At 39.0% G+C, this 26484-nt stretch overlaps 1 protein-coding gene across 4 annotated transcripts in view; it reads right to left on the reverse strand.

Moving 5' to 3' along the window:
- Window positions 1-26484, reverse strand: part of Zmym4 (zinc finger MYM-type containing 4) — a 112143-nt gene that overhangs the window by 35374 nt on the left and 50285 nt on the right. For 3 of the 4 annotated variants that reach the window (XM_090335257.1, XM_090335258.1, XM_090335255.1), the window contains 13 exons: window positions 25083-25167; window positions 24597-24852; window positions 15944-16118; window positions 15629-15841; window positions 12409-12559; window positions 11660-11775; window positions 11052-11330; window positions 10521-10671; window positions 8689-8861; window positions 7221-7374; window positions 6026-6166; window positions 5675-5712; window positions 3241-3385 (listed from right to left, as the gene is read on the reverse strand). In XM_090335257.1, the coding sequence (XP_090191383.1) occupies window positions 3241-3385; window positions 5675-5712; window positions 6026-6166; window positions 7221-7374; window positions 8689-8861; window positions 10521-10671; window positions 11052-11330; window positions 11660-11775; window positions 12409-12559; window positions 15629-15841; window positions 15944-16118; window positions 24597-24852; window positions 25083-25167 (2077 nt within the window). The remainder of the gene's footprint in view (window positions 1-3240; window positions 3386-5674; window positions 5713-6025; window positions 6167-7220; window positions 7375-8688; window positions 8862-10520; window positions 10672-11051; window positions 11331-11659; window positions 11776-12408; window positions 12560-15628; window positions 15842-15943; window positions 16119-24596; window positions 24853-25082; window positions 25168-26484) is intronic. The other variant, XM_090335256.1, reaches the window with a different exon arrangement.

Raw genomic sequence — 26484 nt, forward strand, 5'->3', positions numbered from 1 at the left:
TTTACCATATACATAGAAAAAGCCAGAAATGGTGCTGTGACTCAAATGGTGGAGCTCTAGGCTTGAGAAAGCCCAAGGACAGTGCTCAGGCCCTAAGTTCAAGCCCCAGGACTGGTAACAAAACAAAAGAACAGTTGTAAAACTATTCACTATAGCCAAGATATGGATTCTATTTATATGTCCACGAACAAATGGATAACTTAAAAGAAGAAGTGATATATAAATATATGTGAAGGGGGCCTGGAGTTTGGCCTCGTGGTAGAGTGCTTGCCTAGCATGCACGAAGACCTGGGTTCGATTCCTTGGTACCACATAGATAGAAAAAAGCCGGAAGTGGTGCTAAGGCTCAAGTGGTAGAGCCCGAGCCTAGAGAAAGTCCAAGACAGTGCTGGGGCCCTGAGCTCAAGCCCAGAACTGGCCAAAAAAAAAAAGAAAAGAAAAGAAAAAATGTATGTGAGGGGCCGGGAGTTTGGCCTAGTGGTACAGTGCTTGCCTAGCATGTATGAAGACCTGGATTCGATTCCTCAATACCCACATACATAGGGAAAAAAAAGCCGGAAGTGGTGCTGAGGCTCAAGTGGTAGAGCTCTAGCTTTGAGAAAGTCCAAGGACAGTGCTCAGGCCCTGAGCTAAAGCCTAGGACTGGCAAAAAAAAAAAAAAAAAAAGTATGTGAGTGCACACACATACTCATCTAGCCATAAAAAATGGTGAAATTTGGTCATTACAGAATCATGCACAAATCTGAAGGAAATCCTATTAAATCAAGTCAATACTACATGTCTTCATTTATATAAAAAGCAGAGTATGGAATAGTGGTTAGAAAAGGCCAGGAAAAGGGGAAATGGAGAAAAATAATCAAGAGTCCCTGCAATTAGAAAAATCACTTCCAGTGCTCTACAACATTGTAGGATATCACCATAGCAGGGTACAATTCATTGTATATTTCAAAAGTGCTAGAAAGAATCTTCAAGATTCCTAACAAATGATAAAAGTAAGCAAGGTGCCAGTGGCCTATAATCCTAACTACTATACAGGAGGCTCAGATCTCTAAGATCACAGTTTGAAGCCAGTCTAGGCAGTAAAGTCCACTAGATTTCACACCCAAATTAACTACCAGAAAGCCCTGGAGCTGTGGCTGATGTGGTAAAACATCATCCATTAGCAAGAAATAATTTAGTATGATTCCAAAATAATTCATATCTATTAATGCTTGAGGAACATTAGCCTACAGGATAACCCTGTAGGTCTAGGATTCTACAATTCTTTTCAGTTTAAAAAATTCTGAAGCAGGACTAGGAGTTTGGCCTAGCGGTAGAGTGCTTGCCTAGCATGCATGAAGACCTGGGTTCGATTCCTTGGTACCACATACATAGGGAAAAAAAAGCCGGAAGTGGTGCTGAGGCTCAAATGGTACAGTGCTAGCTATGAGAAAGTCCAAGGACAGTGCTCAGGCCCAGGACTGGCCAAAAAAAAATAAATAAATAAAAAATAAAAAAAATTCTGAAGCTGTGTGTGGTGGCTCACGCCTATAATCCTAGCTACTCAGGAGGCTGAGATCTGAGGATCAAGGTTCAAAGCCAGCCATGACACAAAAGGACCTGAGACTCTTATCTCTGATTAACCTCAAGAAAACAGGAAGTGGGTCCTGGCTCAAGGGTAGGGCAGTAGCCTTGAGCTGAAGACCTCAGGGACAATGCCCAGGCCCAGGGGTAGTGTAGTAAGCCTTGAGCTGAAAAGCTCAGGGACAGGGCCCAGGCAAAGTTCAAGTCCCATGACCTACCAAAAAAAAAAATCTGAGAGCTTCAGATGACAGCATGAGTAGCTATCCAGAATCATTTCCTAATGAAACAAACAGAATAGAAAAAATATCTGTCTGTCTATGTATGTATGTATGTATGTGTGTGTGTGTGTGTGTGTGTGTGTATGTATGTATGTATGTATGTATGTATGTATGTATGTATGTATGTCTGGGAATTTGGCCTAGTGGTAGTGTGCTTGCCTACCATGCAGAAAGACCTGGGTTGGATTCCTCAGTACCACATACATAGAAAAGCAGGAATTGATGCTGTGGCTCAAGTGGCAGAGGGCTGGCCTTGAGGAAAAAGCCCAAGGACAGTGCTCAGGCCCTGAGTTCAAGCCCCAGGTCTGGCAAAAAAAAAAAAAATTAAATTTAAAATTTCATTGAATTGTCTTCAATATACAAAAAAGCATAGAAAAAAAAATCCCTCAGTGTTTGGTAAGAGTAGTAAGTCTATGGCATTTCAGCCATAGGAGATTCTCTCCTCTCTACTGTTAATCAAGCCTCATCAGCACTAAAATTTCTACTAAAGGTCAAATTTTAGAGAGTGTGACTAAGAGGCTGGGAGTGATCTATCCTACGAGCTATAGTGTTCCCACCACAAGGAACCCTACCCCACAAAAAGACAAGCCAGTCAGTTCACTTGTAGGGTAGAACTTTCATACCCAGAAAAAGCCAGCCAAGAAGACAAAAGGCTACCACCCTACCCAGTATCCAGCAAAGTGGAAGCAGTTCATAAAAAAAGTTCTAAAATGCTACCTAAGATAAAAATTATTATAACCAATGTGAAGGAGTAGGGTCCTAATTTGCATATAGGCAACAGAATGCAAGAAGAGAGGGAGTGGGGACAAAATGTTAAGTTATGGGCTGGGAGTTTGGCCTAGTGGTAGAGTGCTTGCCTAGCATGCACGAAGACCCGGGTTCAATCCCATGGTACCACATACTTGGAAAAAGCCAGAAAGCCAGGAGTAGTGCTGAGGCTCAAGTGGTAGAGTTCTAGCCTTGAGAAAAATCCAAGGACAGTCCTCAGTCCCTAAGCCTAAGCCCAGGACTGGCAAAAAAAAAAAAAAAAAAAGTTAAGTTATTCAAACTTAAGGGCTCTCTGGAAAAGTTCCTCTTAATTAATAGCCTGCCTCCATTACACTAATGCTTCTGCCTATTCGAAACAATTATAGTCATTAACAAGGGAATAATATATGTTCACAGGATAGTACTATCAATTACATTTCTTTTCTTTGCTTTACCTTCTTAGGTCTCAGATAAGGAGAATAACTTACACAGATGCTCTGGGAACTAAACTGAGCTATGCACATGAAGAACCATATTATCAAAGAAGCAATGTGTGTTCAGTTTAAGCAGATCCTACATTCCTTTGTTCCCCCTTCTTGCCCCCCTCACCCTCCCACTCTCCCAAAGAAGTGAGTCACTCCAAGGAGCATACCTGTCTGGCATTCTTTGTTTTGGGTATGTGGTTTACATGAAGTAGCTTTAGTCTGTGTGATGGGCTTGCACAATAAAGCTTTATTCTTCAAAAGCCTTGGAGTTTGGGAAGGTGGCAATTTCAGGGCATCTGTTTGGGTACTTGCCTAGTAAAAAATAAATTAAGTAAGAATCCTAAGAGGTTTTCAAAATATATCATTAATTAGAGAAATAGTGTAATTTTTAAATAAATACCATATTGAAATCTTATAGATGAAATAAACATGCAAGAAATATAATATACCTCAGGATGTGAGCACTGTCCTTCGACTTTTCTCAAGGCCAGATAGAGCTCTACCACTTGAGCCTCAGTACCATTTCTGGCTTTTTCCTATGTATGTGGTACCGAGGAATCAAACCCTGGTCTTCGCGCATGCTAGGCAAGTACTCTACCACTAGGCCAAACTCCCGGCCCTGTTCATTGTTTGTTTATTTATTCATCTTTTAAAACAAAATGAAGCTGGGTGCAGTGGTTCACACCTGTAATCCTAGCTACTCAGGAGGCTGAGATCTGAGGATGGAGGTTCAAAGTCATCCTGGCCAACACAAAGCTCAGAGATTTTTTGGTTTTTTTTGCCAGTCATGGGCTTGAGCTCAGGGCCTGAGCACTGTCCTTGGATTTTCTCAAGGCTAGAGCTCTACCACTTGAGCCTCAGCACCATTTCTGGCTTTTTTCTATGTATATGGTACCGAGGAATCGAACCCGGGTCTTCATGCATGCTAGGCAAGCACTCTACCACTAGGCCAAACTCCTGGCCCTCAGAGATTTTATCTCCAATTAATCACTAGAAAATGGGAAGTGTGGCTGTGACTCAAGGGTAGAGTGGTAGCCTTGAGGTGAAGAGCTCAGGGACACAGCCCAGACCAGAATTCAAGTCCTGTGACCCACGCCCCCCCGCCCAAAAAAAAAAACAAACAAAATTGTTAACAAATGAAAAAACAGACTGGTCATTACAACATGTTCTGCACTGGAGTTTTTTTTGCTGCTGTTGCTTTGTTTTTGCTTTTTGCCAGTCTTGGGGCTTGACCTCAGGGCCTGGGCACTGTCCTTGGGCTTTCCTCAAGGCTAGTGCTCTACTACTTGAGCCACAGCACCACTTCTAGCTTTTTCTGTGTATGTGGTACTGAGGTATCAAACTTAGGGCTAGACAAGCACTCTACCAATAAGCCACGCATTTTACAAATATTTTATTCACCATCTCCACAGAAATAACACCAGAATTTTATTAGCAATTTAAATATATTATAAAATTTCCAAAAAAGTTAAAAAGGTAAAATGCCTAAGTTCTGTACAATTAAATTCTACATAATTTTTTAAATACCTTCAGTTACTACAAATAGGTACCCAAAAACTTACAGAAACTAAAGCATAAAAGAGACCTAATTAAGAAATCCTAGGAGCTGGGAGTTTGGCCTAGAGGTAGTGTTTGCCTGGTACACATGAAGACTCTGATTCAATTCCTTTTCCCTGTAAGAATAACAGGGAAAAAGCCAGATGTGGTGCTATGGCTCAATGGTGGAACTCTAGCCCTGAGAAAGCCCAAGGACAGTGATCAGGCCCTGAGTGTAAGCTAACAACAACCAAAAAAAACACCCAAAAAACAAAAAACAAAACAAAGAAATCCTGGCTGGGTGCTGGTGGCTCCGGCCTGTAATCCAAGCTAATCAGGAGGCTGAGATCTGAGGGTCATGATTCAAAAGCCAGTTCATATAGGAAAGTCCATGAGACTTTATTTATTTTTGATTGGCTGTGGGGCTTTAACTCTGAGACTAGGCACTGTTTCTGACTGAACTCTTCAACGCCAGGCCTATGTCTGGGTCTGGGCACTATCCCTGAGCTTTTCAGCTCAAAGCTATTGTCCTACCCATTGAGCCACAGTGCCACTTCCAGCTTTCTAGTGTTAATTGGAGATAAGAGTCTCTTGGACTTTAGTTCCCAGGCTGGCTTTGAATTGTGATCTCTGCCTCCTGAGTAGCTAGGATTACAGGTGTGAACCACTTCACTCTGCTCCTGAGACTCTTATCTCCAACAAACTACTCAAAAAAAAAATCTAGAAGTTGAAGTTGGAATGGGGCTTAGTGGTAGAGTGCTTGCCTACCATGCATGAAGCCCTGGGATTAATACCTCAGTACCAGATAAACAGGAAAAGCCAGAAGCAGTGCCCGTAGCTCAAGTGGTAGAGTGCTAGCCTTGAACAAAAAGAAGGTCTGGGACAGTGCCAAGACCCTGAGTTCAAGCCCCACGATTGGCAAAAAAAAAAAAAAAAAAGAAAAATTATTTCAGATAAAGAGTAAACAAGCTTATGAAACGTATTTTATATAATAATAATAAAGGACAGCAAATTAGCTCAAAATACAGTCAATATCAATAAAAATAGTAAAAAAAACAAACTTACATCCCCAATGACTTTTGCTGTTACCGTTGGAACTGCACCTTGATATAAATGAAAAGGTAAGTTTAGTCTCTCTTACCATTATATAAATATTACTATTAAAAGCTGATTTCTCAGTCTATAATCACAATGTCTCCTACTAACATGTTCTATTTTCATCAATTTAATGAAATAAACTAGCAGACTATAGGAAGAGTAAAAGAGACAAACTGTGAAAACACTCTTCAAAGCCAGCAAGCCGCATTACTAACATTAATGTCTCAAACATGAAAATTGGCATTCATGGCAAAAAGGTATGGAATCACAGTATTTGACTCAGAAAGGCAACATGAACACATTCATATTGAGGTATACCTTGTAAGACACTGTTAGAATTTGCTGTGGGTTGAGCAGCAGGAGCACTTGCCAATGATACCACGTTTGCTATGACTGGTGTAGAATCTTTTCTGAGAGATGGGGGTCCTGTAGAAGCAGCTTGAGTCATGGAAATATTTGCTGATTAAAAAACAAAAATGAAGAAACCCTCATCTCAATGACATTTTCCTATAGAAACCAGTATCTCCAGAGGTTATAAAGGAGGCTTTCAGAAATGAGTTATTTCTGTAGGAGTTTTTTAGGGTTTTTTGGTTTTTGTTTTTGTTTCTGGTACAGGTACTGAACAAACAGCCCGAATGCTGTCTCTTAGCTTTTTCTCACTCTACCACTTGAGCCAATAACTCCACTTGTGCCTTTTTTGCTTTTAATTGGAGATAAGAGTCTCATGGACTTTTCTGCCAGGACTGGTTTCAAACCACAATCCACAGATCTCAGCCTACTGAGTAATAACTAAGACTATAGTAATAAGCTGCCGACACCCTGCTGTTTATTATAACTTGTTAGCCTTCCATTATTCTCTATCTTTGAATAAAAATGCAACCATCTCACTTTTTTCTATGTATATAAAACACAGAAAAAAGCCAGAAGTGGTGCTGAGGCTCAAGTAGTAGAACTCTAGCCTTGAGAAAGTCCAAGGACAGTGCTCAGGCCCTGAGCTCAAGCCCAGAGTTGGAAAAAAAAAAAAAAAGAAAGAAAGAAAAAGAAGATAGGAGCTGGGAGTTTGGCCTAGTGGTAGAGTGCTTCCCTAGCATGCATGATACCCAGGTTCAATTCCTTGGTACCACATATATAGAAGAAAAGCTGAAAGTGGAGCTGTGGCTCAAAGTAGTAGAGCAACTCCCATGGGCAGAAAAGCTCACGGACAGCACCCAGGCCCAGATTTCAATCCCTATAATGGACAAAAGAAACAGGAATACAAATACAAAGTGGCATCCCTCCAAATAAACATTCCTAGTTTGGTTGATTTATGCACAGAAAGCTATATAAAAAAATTACTCATTTGCATAGTGTTAAAGTGTTCAACAGAAGTGTCTAAATGTTAATTAATGCTATTTGAATACAATGGGCTTTACATCTTATAAAATTGACAATTACTCTAATATTCTAATCTGTAAAGAAAAGTATTTGCTGGCATTGACCACTGATTCCATTTACTACTTGGTTTAAATTTTACCTGAACTGTTGTTCTGTGAAGGTGGGTCACATACAGTTTGCTGATGGCAGAACATCAAGATACAAAGGAGATTACAGAAATGTTTGATTTCCCCTCGCCATTTCAAGGACTCACTGAGTTTACCTTGTCGTTTACAACCATCACATTTGGCCATCTGGAACCGAAATAGGACATAGTGAAGAAGAAACTAATTATCGGTCTTGGGAGTAGCAGAATAAAAATAAAGCACATAAAAAAGAGAAGAATTAGAGTTTAAACATAAAAACAGAAGGCTGATTATTCTTTAGATTATCATAATTATTTACCTACTAATGATTTTATTCTAAACCAGTTTTAAAAAACAAATTATATTCTAGATATCCCAATAAATGGTAAATAGCAAAGTGAAGCTTGCTTAACATCAAACATTACTCATTCTTCAGTAGACAAATTCATCTTATTTAAATAAATCAATAAAATAATTTAGAGTAATTTAATGTCTTTAACTTGATATGTGGCTGGGCATTGGTGGTTCACAATACTAGCTACTCAAGAGACTGAGATCTGAGGACAGAGGTTCAGAGGCAGCACAGCAAGAAAATCTGTGGCTCTCATCTCCAATTAATCACCAGAAAACTAGAAGTAGAGCTATGGCTCAAAATGGTAGAGCAAGCAAAAGAGCTCAAGGATAGTGCCCAGGTCCTAAGGTTAAACCCCACAAATGAACAACAACAAAAAAAAAAACCCTTGATACAGGCAGGTGCCTGTAAGCCTAGCTACTCAGGAGACTGAATTCGAGGATCAAGGTTCAAAGCCAGAAATTAAAGGTAAAAAGATTAAAACTATAATGACATTAAAAGCTTCCTAAACCCTTTTTTTGTTAGTCGTGGGACTTGAACTCTGGGCCTGGGAATTGTCCCTGAGCTCTTCAGATTAAGGCTACCATCCTACCCCTTGAGCAACAGCACCACTTCCTATTTTCTGGTGGTTAATTGGAGATAAGAGTCTCAAGGACTTTAGTGCCCAGGCTAGCTTTAAACCATGCTCCTCAGATCTCAGCCTCCTGAATAGCTTGGATTACAGGTGTGAGCCACCGCACCAGGCCCTTCCTAAATCTTATGTCATTGCTTGAGAACATAAAATATTTAATATTCAAAAATCTGATATAATTAGAGCCAGAAATTTGACCCAGTAGTTACAGTGCTTGCCTAGCATGCATGGAGACCCGATTTGATTCCTTGGTACCACATGCATAGAAAAGCCGAAAGTGGTGGTATGGCTCAAGTGGCAGAGCACTAGCCCTGGGGGCAGGGGGGTGGGAAGCCCAAGGACAGTGCTCAGGCCCTGAGTTCAGTCTGCAGGACTGCCCCCCCCAAAAAAAATCTGATATAATCTGATATAATTAAATTGCTGTCATGGTACATGAAATTTAAAAGGACAGTAATTTAAGCTACAACTCTAAAATCCTAGAAATGTGACTTTTATTCACCTGATAGAACAAGACTGTGTATTTAGACATGCATTCTTCACCACAAAAGTCTTCCAGCTTTCCTCCCAAGTTATTCTGTATCAACTTGGGAGAAGTCTGTAAACAGTAACTGCACATTTTACAATGAGTTCCCCAACGTTTTCCCAAGTCATGTTTATAAAGCAATTTGCAACCTAAAAATAAGAAAAAACAAAATTAACATTTGAGAGAATATTAATCACCTATATTTTTTATTTAATTGGTTTACAACAAGGTTTTCACACTTATTTCCTGATTGATTAACAAGTCAAGAGATCAATTTACAGCATCAAACCTAGAACTGTTTTTTAATTATAAAGATAAATAGGCCGGGAGTTTGGCCTAATGGTAGAGTGCTTGCCTAGCATGCACGAAGACCAGGGTTCAGTTCCTCGGTACCACATGTATAGAAAAAAGCCAGAAATGGTGCTGAGGCTCAAGTGGTAGAGCTCTAGCCTTGAGAAAATCCAAAGACAGTGCTCAGGCCCTGAGCTCAAGCCAAGGACTGGCAAAACAAAACAAAAGATAAATAAAAAATACTGCCCTACATTATGTATAAGTATACTACTTCATCAAACTTTTATTTAGGTATGTGAAAATATGTTGGGTCAAGCCAGGCGCAGTGGCTCATGCCTACAATCCTGGCTACTCAGCAGACTAAGATCTGAGGATCAAGGTTCAAAGCCAGCCAGGCACAAAAGGACCTGAGACTCATCTCCAATTAACCTCTAGAATACAGGGAAGTGGGGCTTGAATCAAGGGTGGGGCCATAGTCTTGAGCTGAAGAGCTCAGGAACAGCACAGAGCCTCGAGTTCAAGTTCCTTGACCCATTAAAAAAAAAGGGTTGGGTCTCAATGTAAAATGTATTCGAGGTTGGGGTACTGATGTCTGAACATGGCCCATGCTTGCTAAACAAGCAGCTACAACTTGAGTCATACCTCCAGCCCTAACATGCTAATTTTTTCCTCATGTCATTAGGGGGTTTGAAAACCAGTGGTCTAGGAGGATAATAATGGGCACTTTAAGAATCAAACAAAATATTTTAAACATAAAATACTTATCTAAATAAAGAAAACAATCCCCTTCATGTTAATGTGCATATTCAAACCACTTTACAATCAGAAATATGCTATTTCAAACAACGGAAGTATAAACTTAGTCTGCTACTAGAACTTAAGGACCCTTTTTGTGTGCCAGTCCTGGGTCTTGAACTCAGGGCCTGAGCACTGTCCTTGGGCTTTCTCAAGGCTAGAGTTCTACCACTTGAGCCACAGCACCATTTCTGGCTTTTTCTATGTATATGTGGTACTGAAGAATCGAACCCGGGTCTTCGTGAATGCTAGGCAAGCACTCTACTAATAAGCCAAACTCCCAGCCCCGAACTTAAGGACTTTTATCCAGAATTAAATACGGGACCTAAGATCTTTCACTGCTCTACCAACTGAATATTTTTCATGTCCTTCCATTATAGTTTGAGAATCTTTTACTTCATTTAAATATCTATTTAATATGAAGAAATACATAAAAAAGAATTGTGTGTCAACAAGTCAAAGACTTTGGGAAAACAAATAATAAATTAGATATATTCATATAGCACTGTAACCTAAAACATGAACTACTTTTTTTTGTAATCAATTTTTTTTTATTGTAATTAGTAAAAGGGTTACATGATATTTGCCAGATAGAAGGTGCATTAATTCACATACATTGATACCCTTTCACATGTCTTGGTACCCGTTTCCCCTCCCCCCCATGAACTACTTTTAAAACAACCAACATGCTTGGTAGGTTAGAATATCTTCTGTCTTTTTACCTTCACTACAGAATGACTTATCAGCACCTGAGAATCGCACAGTCTCCTTTACAATCTTCTCAATTTTACAATATTCACACATTGCCATTACATTATTTATTTTCTTATATTCATCAGAACAATTCTTGCCACAGAACTGAAACATTTTACCCTGAAAAGAAATAGTAGGTACTAATTAAACATCTCATTTACCTTACCAAAATTTTATCCCTCTTACTTTCAAAACATGTAGTATAATTTTTAGGGACAGAAAACTAAAACTTCATTTACCAATTGACACATTTATATTCTGACCTTTATTTATTATTATTATTGCCAGTCCTGCGCTTGAGCTCAGGGCCTGAGCACTGTCCTTGGACTTTCTCAAGGCTAGAGCTCTACCACTTGAGCCTCAGCACCATTTCCAGCTTTTTTCTATGTACATGGTACCGAGGAATAGAACCCGGGTCTTCATGCATGATAGACAAGCACTTTACCACTAGGCCAAACTCCTTGCCATACTCATACCTGTATAATGAATCTATACTTTACCTTATAGTCAAGAAGTTCTGGCTTTGTGGCAAAAAGACGGTTACAATGTTGACACCTGAGTTTCACAACACTCCGAGCAAACCCAACATGCTGGGATTGGGCAGCAAGACGCTGGAGGCCAGCAGCGGCAGAGCTGCTGATGGAGGAGGGAGAGACAGTAGAAGTATTATTACTGCCTCCTGCAGACACCGTTGAGCCTGAGGGGATGCTCACAATTACTTGGCCTTGAGACAAGGGCACTACTGAAGAATTCATACCAGTTGGTTTATTGAACAAATTCTGGAAAAAAAAAATTTAATTCAGTCATTTGTTCAAACAAGTGAGAATTGTGTGCCTTTCAGCAGCTTATAAATGAATGGGCTTAGGACAAAAAAAAAAATTGGTGAACCACCTTTGAAACTAACCTTCTCCGCAAAGATAATCTGGGTTGTCAATAGTACCATTTTATTTTATAAAAGGGAGTTCATCAAAATACATGATCAACTAATACGAGCTTATAGGACTGAAATTAAGCTAAGACATGGCAAGCACTAGTGAACACTAAACTTACATTAATATAGCAGAGTGGACTCACTGATTGAAGAAGGTGAAAGTTGCTAAAGCCATACCTGGAAAGCAGCCACACAGCTATAGCTACAGAAGTTGCGTATGCTTCCATCTGACATGGCTAGATGATACTGAGGGATTGCTGAGGTCTTACAACTGTTACACTGAACTTGTACACCTTAGCAAATGAAAACAAAATCTAATGAGTTATACATATGATCCCACGATGACTTAAATATTTTTCAATATACAAAGGTCAGGTTAACTTAGACGGCCAAAACTAAACACAATCATTACACATAAAAGCAAAAATTAACAATCTTAAAAAGTTTCTTTTAAGTAGTCACAATTTATTCTAAAACTACAAAATAAATCTTGAAACAAATAAGGTAAAGAAAACACATTAAGGAGGGGGCCGGGAGTTGGGCCTAGTGGTAGAATGCTTGCCTAGCATGCACGAAGACTGGGGTTCAATTCCTCGGTACCACACACATAGAAAAAAGCTGGAAGTGGTGCTGAGGCTCAAGTGGTAGAACTCTAGCTTTGAGAAAGTCCAAGGACAGTACTCAGGCCCTGAGCTCAAACCCAGGACTGGCAAAAAAAAAAAAAAAAGAAAGAAAAGATATTAAAAGTTATTTTGATAAGGGAAAAATTCACGGTAAATAAGAGGACAAGGAAATAAGTAACCAAAGTAATGTGATATCTGATAACCAAAATTTGAAGGATCTTAACTTTCCCTGGGAAATCAACTAAGTTTTACAAAAATCTGTGCCACCCTATTACACTTTATAGTTTGTGAAAGTAGTACTACCTGCAGAAGTAACCATTTTAACTCTGTAAGCAGATAAGCAATTAACAGAACAAAAAAGTTCTGTCTTCCCCAAGCTATTGGTATTTTCAATCATTTCTGCAGAGGATCTCAATGATTTGCAAAGTGCACATGGTGTAATTTTGGCTGATTTCTGTTAAGAGAATAAAACATGTTTTTATTAATTCATAGCAAAAACATAATGCTGTGAAATCTTTATACATAACACTGCTGAAATACTAAGAATAATGTTTGTTATTATTTGCAGTGCACTGGGGATAAATCCCAGAACCTTGTATGAAATATTAAATTTTTCTCCTCTTCATGAAATATTTTAAATCAGTTGTTTTCAAGATTTTAGTTCTCTCAGTTTTCTTACAGTTCTCTCAGTTACAAGTTTTACAAAATGACCCTTTACATGAATGAGAGTTTAGATTTCTATACTGCAATGTGTATAAATTTGAAGTTCCATAGGGCAATATAGCTCATGAGGTACAGTGTGTGATACATATAGTTTCTACTGCACTCTATTACCAAATAATGCTTGCAATAATCTATCAATTTCTGTCCTGAAAATTAGGCTAGTGCTTAATTGGTTAAAATCATGGTTTTTGAAACATGGTTTTTGTATGCTGGTACAGGGGCTTAACCTCAGGGCCTATGCACCGTTCCTTAGCTTTTTTGCTCAAGGCTGGCATTTTACCGCTTGAGTCACAGCCCCATCTCTGACTTTTTACTGGTTAACTGGACATAAAAGAGTTTGGCTTCAATCCTCTGATCTCAGCCTCCTGAGTAGCTATGATTATACGTCTGAATCACCAGCTCTTGGCTACTAAAAATCCACTACTTAAATGAATATATGATTGCACTCAAATAGGGAGCCACTATAAAATCTTAAGTGTAAAAAATACTTGCTTTTGCTTTAGGCTTACCAATTTTACTTTGTATTTACTTTTCACTTTCCTTAAGTAGTTGGACAAAGAGATTTCTTTCAATTCAAGAAACCTTTTTCTGAGTATCATGTATCATGATCAATGTTACCCCTTCCATTGCTCTTTCCCAATCCCTTCCATCCTTTCAAGTTAGGTTTGCAATTTCAAAACTAATATCCGATAACTTACAACAAAGTATAAACATAATGGCCACAAGACTATGTAAAAACAACCATAAAAGTTAACTCAACAGCCAGTGCGGTGGCTCAGGCCTGTAATGCTAGCTATTCAGAAGGCTGAGATGTGAAGATCAAGGTTCAAAGCCAGCCCGGGCACAAAATAACCTGAGACTCATTTCTCCAATGAAACTCTAGAAAACAGGAAGTGGGGCTTGGTTCAAGGGTAGGGCGGTTGCCTGGAGTTGAAGAGCTCAAGGGCACTGCCCAGGGCAAGATCAAACCCCACCACCCACAAACAAAAAAAAGTTAACTCAAATTACCCTGTGAAAAATTCATCACTTCATGAAATGTTTAACACTTGTCCATGTTTCCTAGCTTATAAAGACAAGGAAAAACCCCTTTAAAAAGTAATATTAAGACTTCTTCAGAAATATTTTTTCTCCCTTTTTTTGGATAGGACTGAAGAATCTGGAGCATCATGCTTTCCAGGAAAGTATTTTTTTCCCCTCAGTCACGGGGCTTGAACTCTGGGCCTGGGCGCTGTCCCTGAGCACTTTAGCTCAAGGCTACTGCCCTACTACTGGGCCTGGGTGCTGTCTCTGAGCTCTTCAGCTCAAGGCTACCACTCTATACCTTGAACCACAGCGCCACTTCCAATTTTCTAATGGTTAATTGGAGATAAGAGTCTCATGGCCTTTAGTGCCTGGGCTGGCTTTGAACCTTGATCCTCAGATTTCAGTCTCCGAATAGCTAGGATCACAGGCGTGAGCCACCCACACCCAATTTCAAAGGAAGCTTTTTACCATTAGAGCTACTCCCTAAGCTGAAGAATTTTATTTTCTGATTTGTAATTTAAGTTGCATGACCAACAGCAAATACATATGGACCTTTCTTTGTCAGAGAAAAGGTATACACGCAAATTTCAACATGTTCCAAAATTAGAAACCCATACACCAAAGGATATGACTGGTTATCTGGAAAATGTATTACATTTCTTCTTTAAGGTTTATTTTGTTGTTCTTTTTTTTGGGGGGGGGTCAAAATAATATCTTTTTTTTTATTTTGCCAGTCGTGGGACATGAACTCAATGCCTGAGCCCTGTCCTTGGATTTTCTCAAGGCTAGAGCTCTACCACTTGAGCCTCAGCACCACTTTCAGCTTTTTTCTATGTATGTGGTACCGAGGAATAAAACCCAGGTCTTCATGCATGCTAGACAAGCACTCTAGCACTAGGCCAAATTCCCGGCCCCAGAAATAATATTTTAAAAGATGATCCAAAGGCTGGCAATGGTGCTGTACATCCTGTAATCTTAGCCCTCACGCCTCTTAGGCACTAGGACCTCAAGCTCAGGTTCAGCCTAGTCTATATTGCAAGACTTCTCTTTAAAAATAAAAGTACAAGCAGGGCACAGTGACTCACGCCTGTAATCTCAAGAGGCTGAAATCTGAAGATCAAGGTTCAAAGACAGCATGACACAAAAGAACCTGAGACTCTCATCTCCAATTAACCTCTAGAAAGTGGGAAGTGGGGGTAGGCTCAAGAGTAGGGCAGTAGCCTTGAGCTGAAGAGTTTAGGGATAGTGCCTTGGCCCAGAGTTCAAGCCCCATGACCCACAAAAAAAAAAAAAAAAAAAAGGAAAGAAAGAAAAGTACACTAAAACATAAACCGTATCTGAAATAATGAATATCTGAAATAAAGCTTTTTTTTTTTTTTTTTGGTCAGTCATAGGGCTTGAACTCTGAGCCTAGGCGCTGTCCCTGAACTCTTCAGTTCAAGGCTACTACTGCCCTACCCCTTGATCCACAGCACCACTTCCTGTTTGTCAGTGGTTAATTGAAGAGACTCAGTCTTCAGTCCCTTAGCTGGCTTTGAACCACGATACTCAGACCTCAGCCTCCTGAGTGGCTAGGGTTTAAGCATGAGCCACCGTGCACCTGGCTGAAATAAAACATTAGAGTATTTAGCACATATTCATTTGGCAAAACATGCTTACGTGTAAAGAAGTAAATAATAACCTCAATATTTTAACAACTATTTCAAAAATTCATTTTTACCAGAAAGTTTAGTTTCCTCTGAAATGACTAACACTAGGGTTAAATACAGTTAAGTACCTGCTTATATGCTGTGACACACATTGAACTACAAAACTTCTTAGACTGTCCCTCTATCTGAAGCATGTGGCACTGTCCTGAGCCACTGTAACAGTAACCCCCACAATTCTCACAACAGTTCATAGTGAGGTTGTTAGCCGAGCGAAACTTGGAGAAGCAGGCATCACTGCAAAGTTTATGTACCACATTCTGGTAATTAACTTCATGTCGAATCTAGGAATTAAAAAGCAACATAGAAGCAGTAAGCAAAGACCATCAAAGGCTGTTGTTTGAGCTTTGACTCATTCCCCCCAATAAAATAAAAAGGCAACTTACAACAGCATTCTTCTGACACATGCTGCATTTGGTCGAAATGCTGTTTGTATTTATGGTAACAATAGGTTTTTTTTTCAATTCATATGTTGACAAACAGGACTGACTACAAAAATCTTTACTGGTGGTGGTATTTTCAAACTGGGCACTGATCACATCCTTTGGATTTAAAATGTCTCTAAAAATGATAAGAGATAAAATAAGTCACAGTATAGTCCGTCCGTCCGTGTGTGTGTGTGTGTGTGTGTGTGTGTGTGTGTGTAATTTTTTCTTAATTATTTTACGTGTAGTTTTAAAGAAACCAAGTAAAACAGAGCCAATTATATAATGAAAGGGAATTGAAATTTAAATTTTGAAACTTATATTGTCTTAAATAGTTTTACTTTTCAGTAAAGTAGAACTAATATAGCCGCTACTTCATAGAACCATTGTAAGATTTTAGTATCCCACAAGGATTAAAAAGAAATAGTTGAACTAATTATTACTCAATGTAGGTGGGATTACATATATTTAAATTGTCTTTTTTTTAAAAAAAACTGAAAACCGTAGAAAGCGATTGAGGAAGGAGAGAAAGGGGCAAGAAAAAGGGAATAAAAGAAACTGGAATATACTATGAACATATCTGAAAGGTAAAGAGAAAATGCTCCCCTGTAAGCTAATAATTTTTTGCCAGACCTGAGCACTGTCCTTGCACTGTCTCAAGGCTAGCATTCTACCACTTGAGCCATAGCATCATTTCTGACTTTTTGTGTGTATATGATACCAGAGAATCAAACCCAGGGCTTTGTGCATGCTAGGTGAGCTCTCTACCACTAGGTCACACTCCTGAAGCTAATAATATTCTTCTTCTTCTTTTTTTTTTTTTTTTTTGGTTTCTTTTTTTTTTTTATTGTAATTAGTAAAAGGGTTACATGATATTTGCCAGATAGAAGGTGCATTAATTCACATACATTGATACCCTTTCACATGTCTTGGTACCCGTTTCCCTCCCCCCCACACCCCCTTTTTTTTTTTTTCTTGCCAGTTCTGAGGCTTGAACTCAGGGCCTGAGCACTGTCCTTGGGCTTTCTCAAGGCTACAGTTCTACCACTTGAGTCACAACACCACTTTCTGGCTTTTTTCTATGTATGTGGTACCAAGGAATCGAACCCAGGGCTTCACGCATGCTAGGCAAGCACTCTATTACTAGGCCAAACTCCTGGCCCCTAAAGCTAATAATTGTAACAAGCCATTACTGGATGCTTCTCTTCCTTCATCGTGCTGGGGATAGAACCTGAGGCTTTGGACATACTAGACAAGCACTCTACCACTAAGCCACATCTCCAGGCCTTGAATTATTTAAGATAGAATCTTGCTAAGGAGCTCAGGATAGCCTCTATTTTCAATATTCCTGCCTATACCTTCAGAGTGCTAAGATTACAGGTACACTGTTCCACATCTAGCAAACTACCAGAGATATTATTTTTGAGCAAATAAACATTTTCAAGTATACAATATATATTCTAGCATGATTATAAAATCCAACACTGTTATGTGTTACTACTCTTCTAAGGCAATTAAGACTAAAACTCCTTACCACCATTCCAGTTCTAATTCTACCACCAAATCAGTCTTTCTAAAGTAAATCACAAGGCAGCTTAATTGCAAAACTCAAGTTTTCAAATTAGCATAATACTGTAAATATTTTTCCTTATAAGTACATACCCATAAAGTTAATATTATGCTTATATTCAATCTTACATCATTAACAGATTATACTGACAAATAATAACATGCCTCAAAAAAGGTAATAGTAAATAATAGAAAATCAACACCGGATACGGTATTCATCTGTTCCAGAATGTGCTTCTTCCTGCATTTTTCCCTTTCCTGTATTTCTAAAAACTAGATTTTAAAGTATTTCACAGAGGAGGGCTGGAATGTAGCTCAGAGGCAAAGCTCTTGCCTAGCAAGTGCAACATCCTGAGTTCGATCCCCAACACCAAAAAAGAAGACCCCCCCCAAAAAAATACAGTTAAAGTATTTCACAGAGGAGTATTTGCTGAGCACTTATACTGAACCAGATATTACCTGAGGTGAGTCAGGACACAGCCCTCCTATGTGTTCACAGAGCTCACAGTTATTGGGACAAACAGACTAACGATTTATAGAATACTGTCACAGAAACATTAGTTAAGATTTATAGTATGAATAATTTTGAAGCCAATACATGTAAACTACTACAGAAGCATCAATGGGGGCTGGTTATGGCGGCCACAACTACAATCACAGCTACCTGGAAGTTGGGAGATCACAATCCTGCCTGAAGCCAGTGCAGTGGGTCACACCTTATAATCCTAGCTACTCAAGAGGCTGAGATCAGAGGATCAAGGTTCAAAGTCAGCCCAGGCACTACAAAGCCTACAAAACTGTGAGACTCCTATCCCCAATTAATCTCTAGAAAACGGGAAGTGGCTCAAGGGTAGGATGGTAGTCTTGAGCTGAAGATCTCAGGAACAGAGTGCAAGCCCCATGACCAAAAAAAGAATCCAGCCTGAGCAAAAAAGTTAGTAAAATTCTATCATAAAGATAAAGTTTGGGGGTCGGGAGTTTGGCCTTGGCCTAATGGTAGAGTGCTTGCCTAGCAATACCTCGGTACCACATTCACAGAAAAGGCCAGAAATGGTGCTGTGGCTCAAGTGGTAGAACAATAGCCTTGAGGAAAAAAGTCCAAGGCAACGCTTAGGCCCTGAGTTCAAGCTTCGAGGTTGGCAAAAAAAAGATAAAGTTTGGTTATTGTAGCTGCTACTTGTAATCCAAACTACTTGGAAAGTATAAACAGGATACTCACTGTCAAAGCCCAGCCAACAGATAAGGTACAAGAGCTATTTGTACAAGCGCTATTTGAAAAATACCTGAACCAAACCCAGGGACTTGGAAACGCTACCTACTGGGAAACTGAGATTGGGAGGATAGCAGTTCAGGGCAGCCCAGGTAGAAAAGTTTTCAGGATTCTTTATCAATGGAAAGCTAGATGTGGTAGTACACACTTATAATCCTAGCTATAACGAGAAGTCTTAACATGGGCCGACTGCTTCTAGGCATAGGTCTCAGCCCAAGGCAAGACCTTATCTCTGAAATAACCAGAAAAAAGCAAGAGTGGTGGCTCATGCCAGTAATCCTAGCTACTCAGGAGGCTGAGATCTAAGAATCAAGGTTCAAAGCCAGCCAGGACACAAAACAACCTGAGACTTTTATCTCCAACTAACCTCTAGAAAACTGGGAAGTGAGGCTTGGCTCCAAGGTAAAGTGGTAGCCTTCAGCTGAAGAGCTCAGGGACAGCTCTCAGGATGAGTTCAAGCCCCATGACCAGGAAAAAAAAAACTCAGCAAAGATAGAGCAAGAGACAGCACCAAGCAGGTGTGAAGCCCCAGGTTCAAATTCCAGTACTGTCAACTAAAAAAATAAAAACAACAACAACAAAAAAAAGGACTAGTTTGTCCCAAGTGGTAAAATGCTTATATTCAAGTGTGAGGCCCTCGGTTTTATAAAAAAAAAAAAAAAAAGAGTACTAAGGAAGGGAGAGAAGGAGGGAGAAAATATGTAAGAGCTGAAGATGTGGTCCACAGGAAAGCATTTGCTTGGCATTCATAAGACCCACATCACACAGAGCAGAAACGAAAGAAAATCATTAGATAAATAACATCTTAGCTGTGGAAATACCAGAGGCCAGGGTAGCAAAATAAACTTAGGTGACAATAACATGCATAATGGCTTTAAAGGGAGTATACAGTTTAAAACTTATGTGAGTCTTCTTTGGTATTTCATGGCAAAATAGAAAGCAGGAAAAAAAAGTATTAGTACAATTTCCAATCTGACTCAATTTACAATCTAAGAATATGTATACTAAATATAGAAATTAAAGATAGAAAAATACTTAAAACATTATATAGAAATCATATAATTGTACTATAATTATTGCTAAATAGTAATAGCTTTTCTCTAATATGTCATTTGTAGAGAAACAGATGGACTAGAACAAACCATGTTAAGTGAAGTAAGCCAAACTCAAGAGACAAATGTGCATGTTTTCTCTCATATGCAGAAAGATCTAAAGTACAACAGGACATGATAAATTATACAGAACTCTACAGATACTGACACACAGTGAGACAAAAGAAGGTACTCTTAGGGGAGGAACACAAAGATACAAGGCCTCTATGCCTCTAATTCAAAATGATATTCATCAAAATGAACTCCAGGAAATGGAGCTCTTTTCCTTTGATCTTCTTTGTTCATTTATCTGTCTTTATGAAAATAAAGACACAGAAATAGAAGAGCAGAGGGTACTCACTAGACACAATGTTGAAAATGAACTATGTAACTGGGAGAGAATAGGGAAGAGGTAACATTGCCCAAAAAGAAATATACTCATTACCTTACTGTAAACCTCTGTGCATTACCTTTATAATAACAATAAAAGTTAAAAAAATTTTTAAGAAAATGAGCTATACAACTTGTGGACAGGGACAGGACAGAAAAACAGGAGAGGGTGAAGGAAGAGGTGATACTGTCAATTCAACCTTTCTTATGAAATGGTAACCCCTCTGTAGGTCACCTTTACAGTAACAATTTTTAAAATTCTAACAAAATAATAATAGCCTTTCTCAAAAGAGTCCTAAGCTGGGCACCAGTGGCTCATGCCTGTAATCCTAGCCGTTCAGGAGGCTAAGATCTGAGATTTGCAGTTCAAAGCCAGCCCAGGCAAAAAAGTCCAGGAGACTCTTAGCTCCAATTAACCACTAGAAAATAAAAGTGGTGCTGAAAGTGGTAGGAGTGCTAGCCTTGAGCTAAAAAAGTTCAGGGACAGCATTTAGGCCCTGAGTTCAAGCCTCATAACAAAAGGAAAAAGTGGGCCGGGAGTTTGGCCTAGTGGTAGAGTGTTTGCCTAGCATGCATGAAAACCCGGCTTCAATTCCTCGTTACCACATACATAGAAAAAAGTCAAAAGTGTTGCTGAGGCTCAAGTGGTAGAGTTCTAGCCTTGAGAGAGTATAAGGACAGTGCTCAGGCCCTGAGCTCAAGCCCAGGGCTGGCAAAAAAAAAAAAAAGTTAGGGTCTTTAAATAATTCCCCCAGCAAACACTAAATATCTACTATATAATGGTCTTATTACAATAAACAAAATAAGAAAAGAGACTACCTTTGGGGCTTTTTTATTTACAGTGATGGGTAATACTGTATTAACCATACACAACATAGATTTCATGGAAAGACTAAACTAGCCAATTTACATATACATCCTTTACCTGCACTTTCAGTAATTTTTAAGAATATGAGCCAGGCAACGGTGGCTAAGTCCTGTAATCCTAAACCAGCCCAGTCTCACAAAAGTCCGTGAGACACTTATCTCCAATTAACGGTGTTGTGGCTCAAAGTGGTAGAGTGCCAGCCTTAAGCTGAAGAGCTGAGGGATAGTGCCCAGGCCAGGAGTTCAAGCACTCCCCCACCCAAAACTATACATATATATATATTTTTTCTTGTCACCATATAATAGACTACTTGAATTTAGTCTTCAAACTGTTGTTACCTTCCTCTAAAAAACCCCCAACAATATAATAAAATTTCACCTTTGACCAATTTTCTAGGTATCTTTCAGCTACATGTGAACATTACTAGACCCCCTACACACACACACACACACACACACACACACACACACACACACACACACACACACACACACACACACACACACACACACACCAAGAGATAAAAAGAATACTTTAGAACACTTTTGACTCAGGTTTTTGGATTAAGGATACTCAATATATAAAATCTTAAAAGATGTAGTCCCACCCAAATGCAGAGGTTCTTTCTGTTGTGGGGTTTGTGTTGTGGTGGTGGTTGTTTGGCAGCTGTGAATATGAATGATCACGGAACCTCAGGCTTATATGCAATTGCTTTAATGCTAGAGATGTGGTGCTTTACTTTTTTTTTTTTTTTGCCAGTCCTAGGCTTGAGCTGAGGGCCTGAGCACTGTCCTTGGGCTTTCCTCAAGGCTGGAGCTCTACCCTGAGCCACAGCACCACTTCCAGCTTTTTTTCTGTGTATGTGGTACCAAGGAATTGAACCCGGGTCTTCGTGCATGCCAGGCAAGCACTCTACCACTAGGCCAAACTCCCAGCCCTACTTTTTTTTTTTAGTGGGTCATGAGGCTTGAACTCGGCATTGTCCCTGTCCCTGAGCACTTCAGCTCAAGGCTACCGCCCTACCCTTGAGCGAAGCCCCACTTCCTGTTTTTCTAGAGGTTAATTGGAGATAAGAGTCTCAGGTCCTTTTGTGCCTGGGCTGGCTTTGAACCTTGATCCTCAGATGTCAGCCTCCTGAGTAGCTAGGATTACAGGCATGAGCCACCCTGCCCGGCTTGTTTTGTTTTTAACAGTAGCAATGTGACAAAATAAAAATACAAACTTCTAATCTACAGATGGATACATGAATTATGAAATATATTTAAACTATTATACAATAAGAGAATTACTTAATTTAAGTGAAATAAGCTACAGAAGGATGTGTACATAACCAACCACCTTACAGGGAAAATGTCTAACCACATTCAAATGTGATTTTAGTCTCCTGGCTAACTAAAGCAAACAAGGGAAAATCTTTTTTTTTTTTAACCAAGCTCGGGCTTGAGCTCAGGGCCCGAGCACTGTCCTTGGACTTTCTCAAGGCTAGAGCTCTACCACTTGAGCCTCAGCACCACTTCTGGCTTTTTTTTTTTTTTTTATGTATGTGGTACCGAGGAATTGAACCCGGGTCTTCATGCATACTAGGCAAGCACTTTAACCACGAGGCCAAACTCCCGGCCCCAGGAAAATCTTTTTCACTATCTACACCTAGAAAGGGTAGCGCACAATACACACACACACACACACACACACACACACACACACACACACACACACCCCTTTATGGGCTTCATTAATTTTTTTTTTCTTTTGGTGCTCTACCACTTGAGCTACAGCACCACTTCTGGCTTTTTTCTATGTATGTGGTACCGAGGAATCAAACCTGGGTCTTTGTGCATGCTAGGTAAGCACTCTACCACTAGGCCAAACTCCTGGCCCCAACTTCAATAATTTTTAATGATAACCACATAAAATTATTTTAGAATGCTCTTGATATTCCTCAACTATATCAAGATGACCCTTGTTTGTCCTAGTTTGTCAGGTTCATGCTTTTTGTTAACTTTTTTTTTTTTGGGGGGGGGTACCAGTTCTGGGGCTCTCGCTCAGGACCTGGTTGCTGTCTTTTAGTTTTTATCACTCAAGTCTAGTGCTCTACCACTTGAGCCATATCCCAACTTCCAGTTTTTTGGTGATTTATTGGAGATAAGAGTCTAACAGACTTTCCTATGTGGGGTGGCTTTGAACTGTGATCCTCAGATCTCAGCCTCCTGAGCAGCTCAGATTACAGATGTGAGAAACCAGTGCCCAGACCCCCTTCTTGGTTAGTAAAATTGCAATGGAAGCCAGGTACTAGTGCTCCTCCCTGTAATCCTAACTACTCAGGAAGCTGAGATCTGAGGATGGCAATTAGAAACCAGCCTGAGCAGAAAGTTGCCCCATGAGACTCTTATCTACAATTAACTATTCAAAAACTGTAGCACTGTGGCTCAAAGTGGTAAAGCACTAGCCTTCAGCAAAAGGAGCTCAGGGACAGTGCCTAGGCCCTGAGTTCAAGTCCCGCAACTGCCCCCCCCAAAATTGTAGTGGACAATATGAAGTAGTTCAGAGATATTAAGATGAAAGCATACATAGTAGAAGTCATTTAAAGTTTAAAAATACTAAATTCCAGTTATATTAGAACAAAAAATTAGTTATATTAGAAACAAAAAATTAGTTGGACTTAGTATCTGTTATATAGTTACAAAAAATGCATGTTAACACAATTTAAATGCATAGATTTTATTACATAAGGTATCTCCACTAACAAAGATGAGTTGATTTAAAAATCACTCAAGCCAAGCACTGGTACCTCATGCCATTAATCCTAGTTACCCAAGAGGCTAACATCTGAGGATTACAGTTCAAAGCCAGCCCAGGTAGGAAAAGTCCTGAACCCTTACCTCTAATTAACCACCAGAAAACCAGAAGTGGAGCTATGGCTCAAAGTGGTAGAGCACTAGCCTTGAAAGAAAAAGTTCCACAACAGTGCCTAAACCCTGATTTCCAGCCCTGTGGCTAAAAGAGGGGGGATCATTTCTTAATAGTTAAAGATGAAAGAATCAAACTCTTAGCACCCAGAAAGACTGAAAGCAGTAACATTATTAGACACTAAATAATATTGTACTTTTCTTTCTTTCTTTTTTTTTTTTTTGGCCTGTCGTGAGGCTTGAACTCAGGACTTGGGCGCTGTCCCTGAGCTTCTGTTTAAGGATAGCACTGTACCACTTTAACCACAGTGCTACTTCCAGCTTTTTCTAAGTATGTGGTACTGAGAAACTGAATACATGCTAAACAAGCACTCTCCCACTAAGCCACATTCCCAGCCTACAATGAGGTATTTCTAACAAAACAAAATCCAGACATTCAGACACTCAAATATAATACCCAGCCAAGAATAAAGTTCAGTAAAAGAAAGAAGCAAAAAAATAATTTAGAATTCTGCTATACTTTGAGCAACTTGAACAAGTTTTCTTGGTGAGAGGAGGCGGTAGGCGGGCAGGTGGAACTGTGTATCCAGTGAGGCACAGCGTAGAGCAGAAAAGCTGAGTAGACCCTTTCCTCTGATAGGCAGTTTGCCCCTTCTGGAGGATTTTTTTACAGCCAGAACAGGAAACTCGAACAGCTGGGGCTGGAACTGAAGGAAGCATTTTATTCATGCCAGATGATGCCAGTGAAGGCTGAAAGCCAGTAGTCAACTGAGGAGCTTAAAAAAATTAAAAGAAATAAAAATTTTACTTTTTACCATGCATTTTAAGTATCCATCCTTTCTTTTTAGACTATAGCTAGTCTTGAAATACAACAATAATTATGTGGTATATAATTTAAAGACATTCTAAAAGGACAAAAAGAACTGCCTAGTTTATCGATACAAGCACAAACTTCCTTTCATTCATGTTGCTCAGAATACAATTCATTTATTCAATTGTTTCTTACCAAGAGGACTGCCACTGACTGAAAATACAGCACTAATTTTCAGTTCCCCCTCTTGAGTTTTTTGCTGTTGGCCATGACTATACTCCTTTAAAAAGGAAAAGACAAATGAGTACAGAGAAGATAATATATAAAGAAATCCAAACATTCAAGGCATTGTACTACTGCTATATAAAGGTGGGAAATGTTTACAATATTAACTTAATGAAATACAAAACAGCAAGCTATAATGAACAACAAGATTGCAAATTCTGGGAGGGTCAGAGGGAAAAAAATGAATGTTAGCTCTTTAATTAACCTGAGGTACTACCAGACATTTATAAATCAGTTCTGAAATGTCTTAGCTATTACAGTATTTTAAGTAACTGTTTATTATAAAAGTAATACACAATCACTAGAGAAAATTTTAGGCAAGTAGAAAGGAAAAACTTCTGATAAATTTCCATCACCCAAAAAGAACCACTGTTATTCTTTTTAATATATTTCTTTCCAGTCTTTTCCCCCTCTTCTACTCAAAGATAAGGTTTTGTTTCTGTATACAACTGAAAATATTCTAGAGTATCTTTTCTTATAAACTCATGTTGTGCTCACTTGACTTGTTTGAATGTTTGCACATTACATTAGTCCAAAGTTAACTTATTTGATTTTCCAGTCCCAGGGATTGAATCCAGGGCTTCACACATGCCAGGCAAGTGCTTTAGGACTTGAGGCATGCCCTGAACCACCAAAATAATTTCTAATAACTAAATATCAGCGTTTCTAAGATTTGAATCCAATAATCCCTCAGGTCTAGGCAGTCTGAGAATTCTAAAATCTTGTTTTAAACTGTGTCCTTTCCATGCTTTTTAAGGGCACGTACACATATTTTAAGCCATGAAATGATCACTACTCAGTGCTGTTGTCTATTTTTACAGTTAAAATATTGCATCAAGCTACATTTAGTGATAATTTTTTAAATTTTAAGATGCTGTTTTTCACACTATAGCTTACAAAATACTACAATTCTCTTTATTTCGAGAACATTGTGGTATCTCAGATGTACTCTGTTGTGGGGAATTCACTACAACTCAAGTTTGAGAAGTATCAATATATATTGTTTATCCCACATATCAGACTACATAAAGAAGAGACTGAGGTGAATATACTAGTCTCAGACATAAAATGTAAAAAAAAAAACCAAACCTCCAATAAAGATAGTGTTTTAACACAGTATTTTTAAATAAAAAATTTGTGCAAAAATCTATAATAAAATTTTAAATAAAGTCATAAAAAAGCTTTCAATAAAGACAGGATCAGTATCAGTATGATTTGTATCTTTTTGCTTCTGGCATCCAGATAGTCTCGCACTGATATTATCCAACTATAACCCAATGTTATTCTAGTTACTATTTTTACATAATACAAT

The sequence above is a fragment of the Megascapheus bottae genome, chromosome 6 (assembly GCF_031878675.1).
Source record: "Megascapheus bottae isolate mThoBot1 chromosome 6, mThoBot2.hap1, whole genome shotgun sequence".
NCBI classification, from domain to species: Eukaryota; Metazoa; Chordata; class Mammalia; order Rodentia; family Geomyidae; genus Megascapheus; species Megascapheus bottae.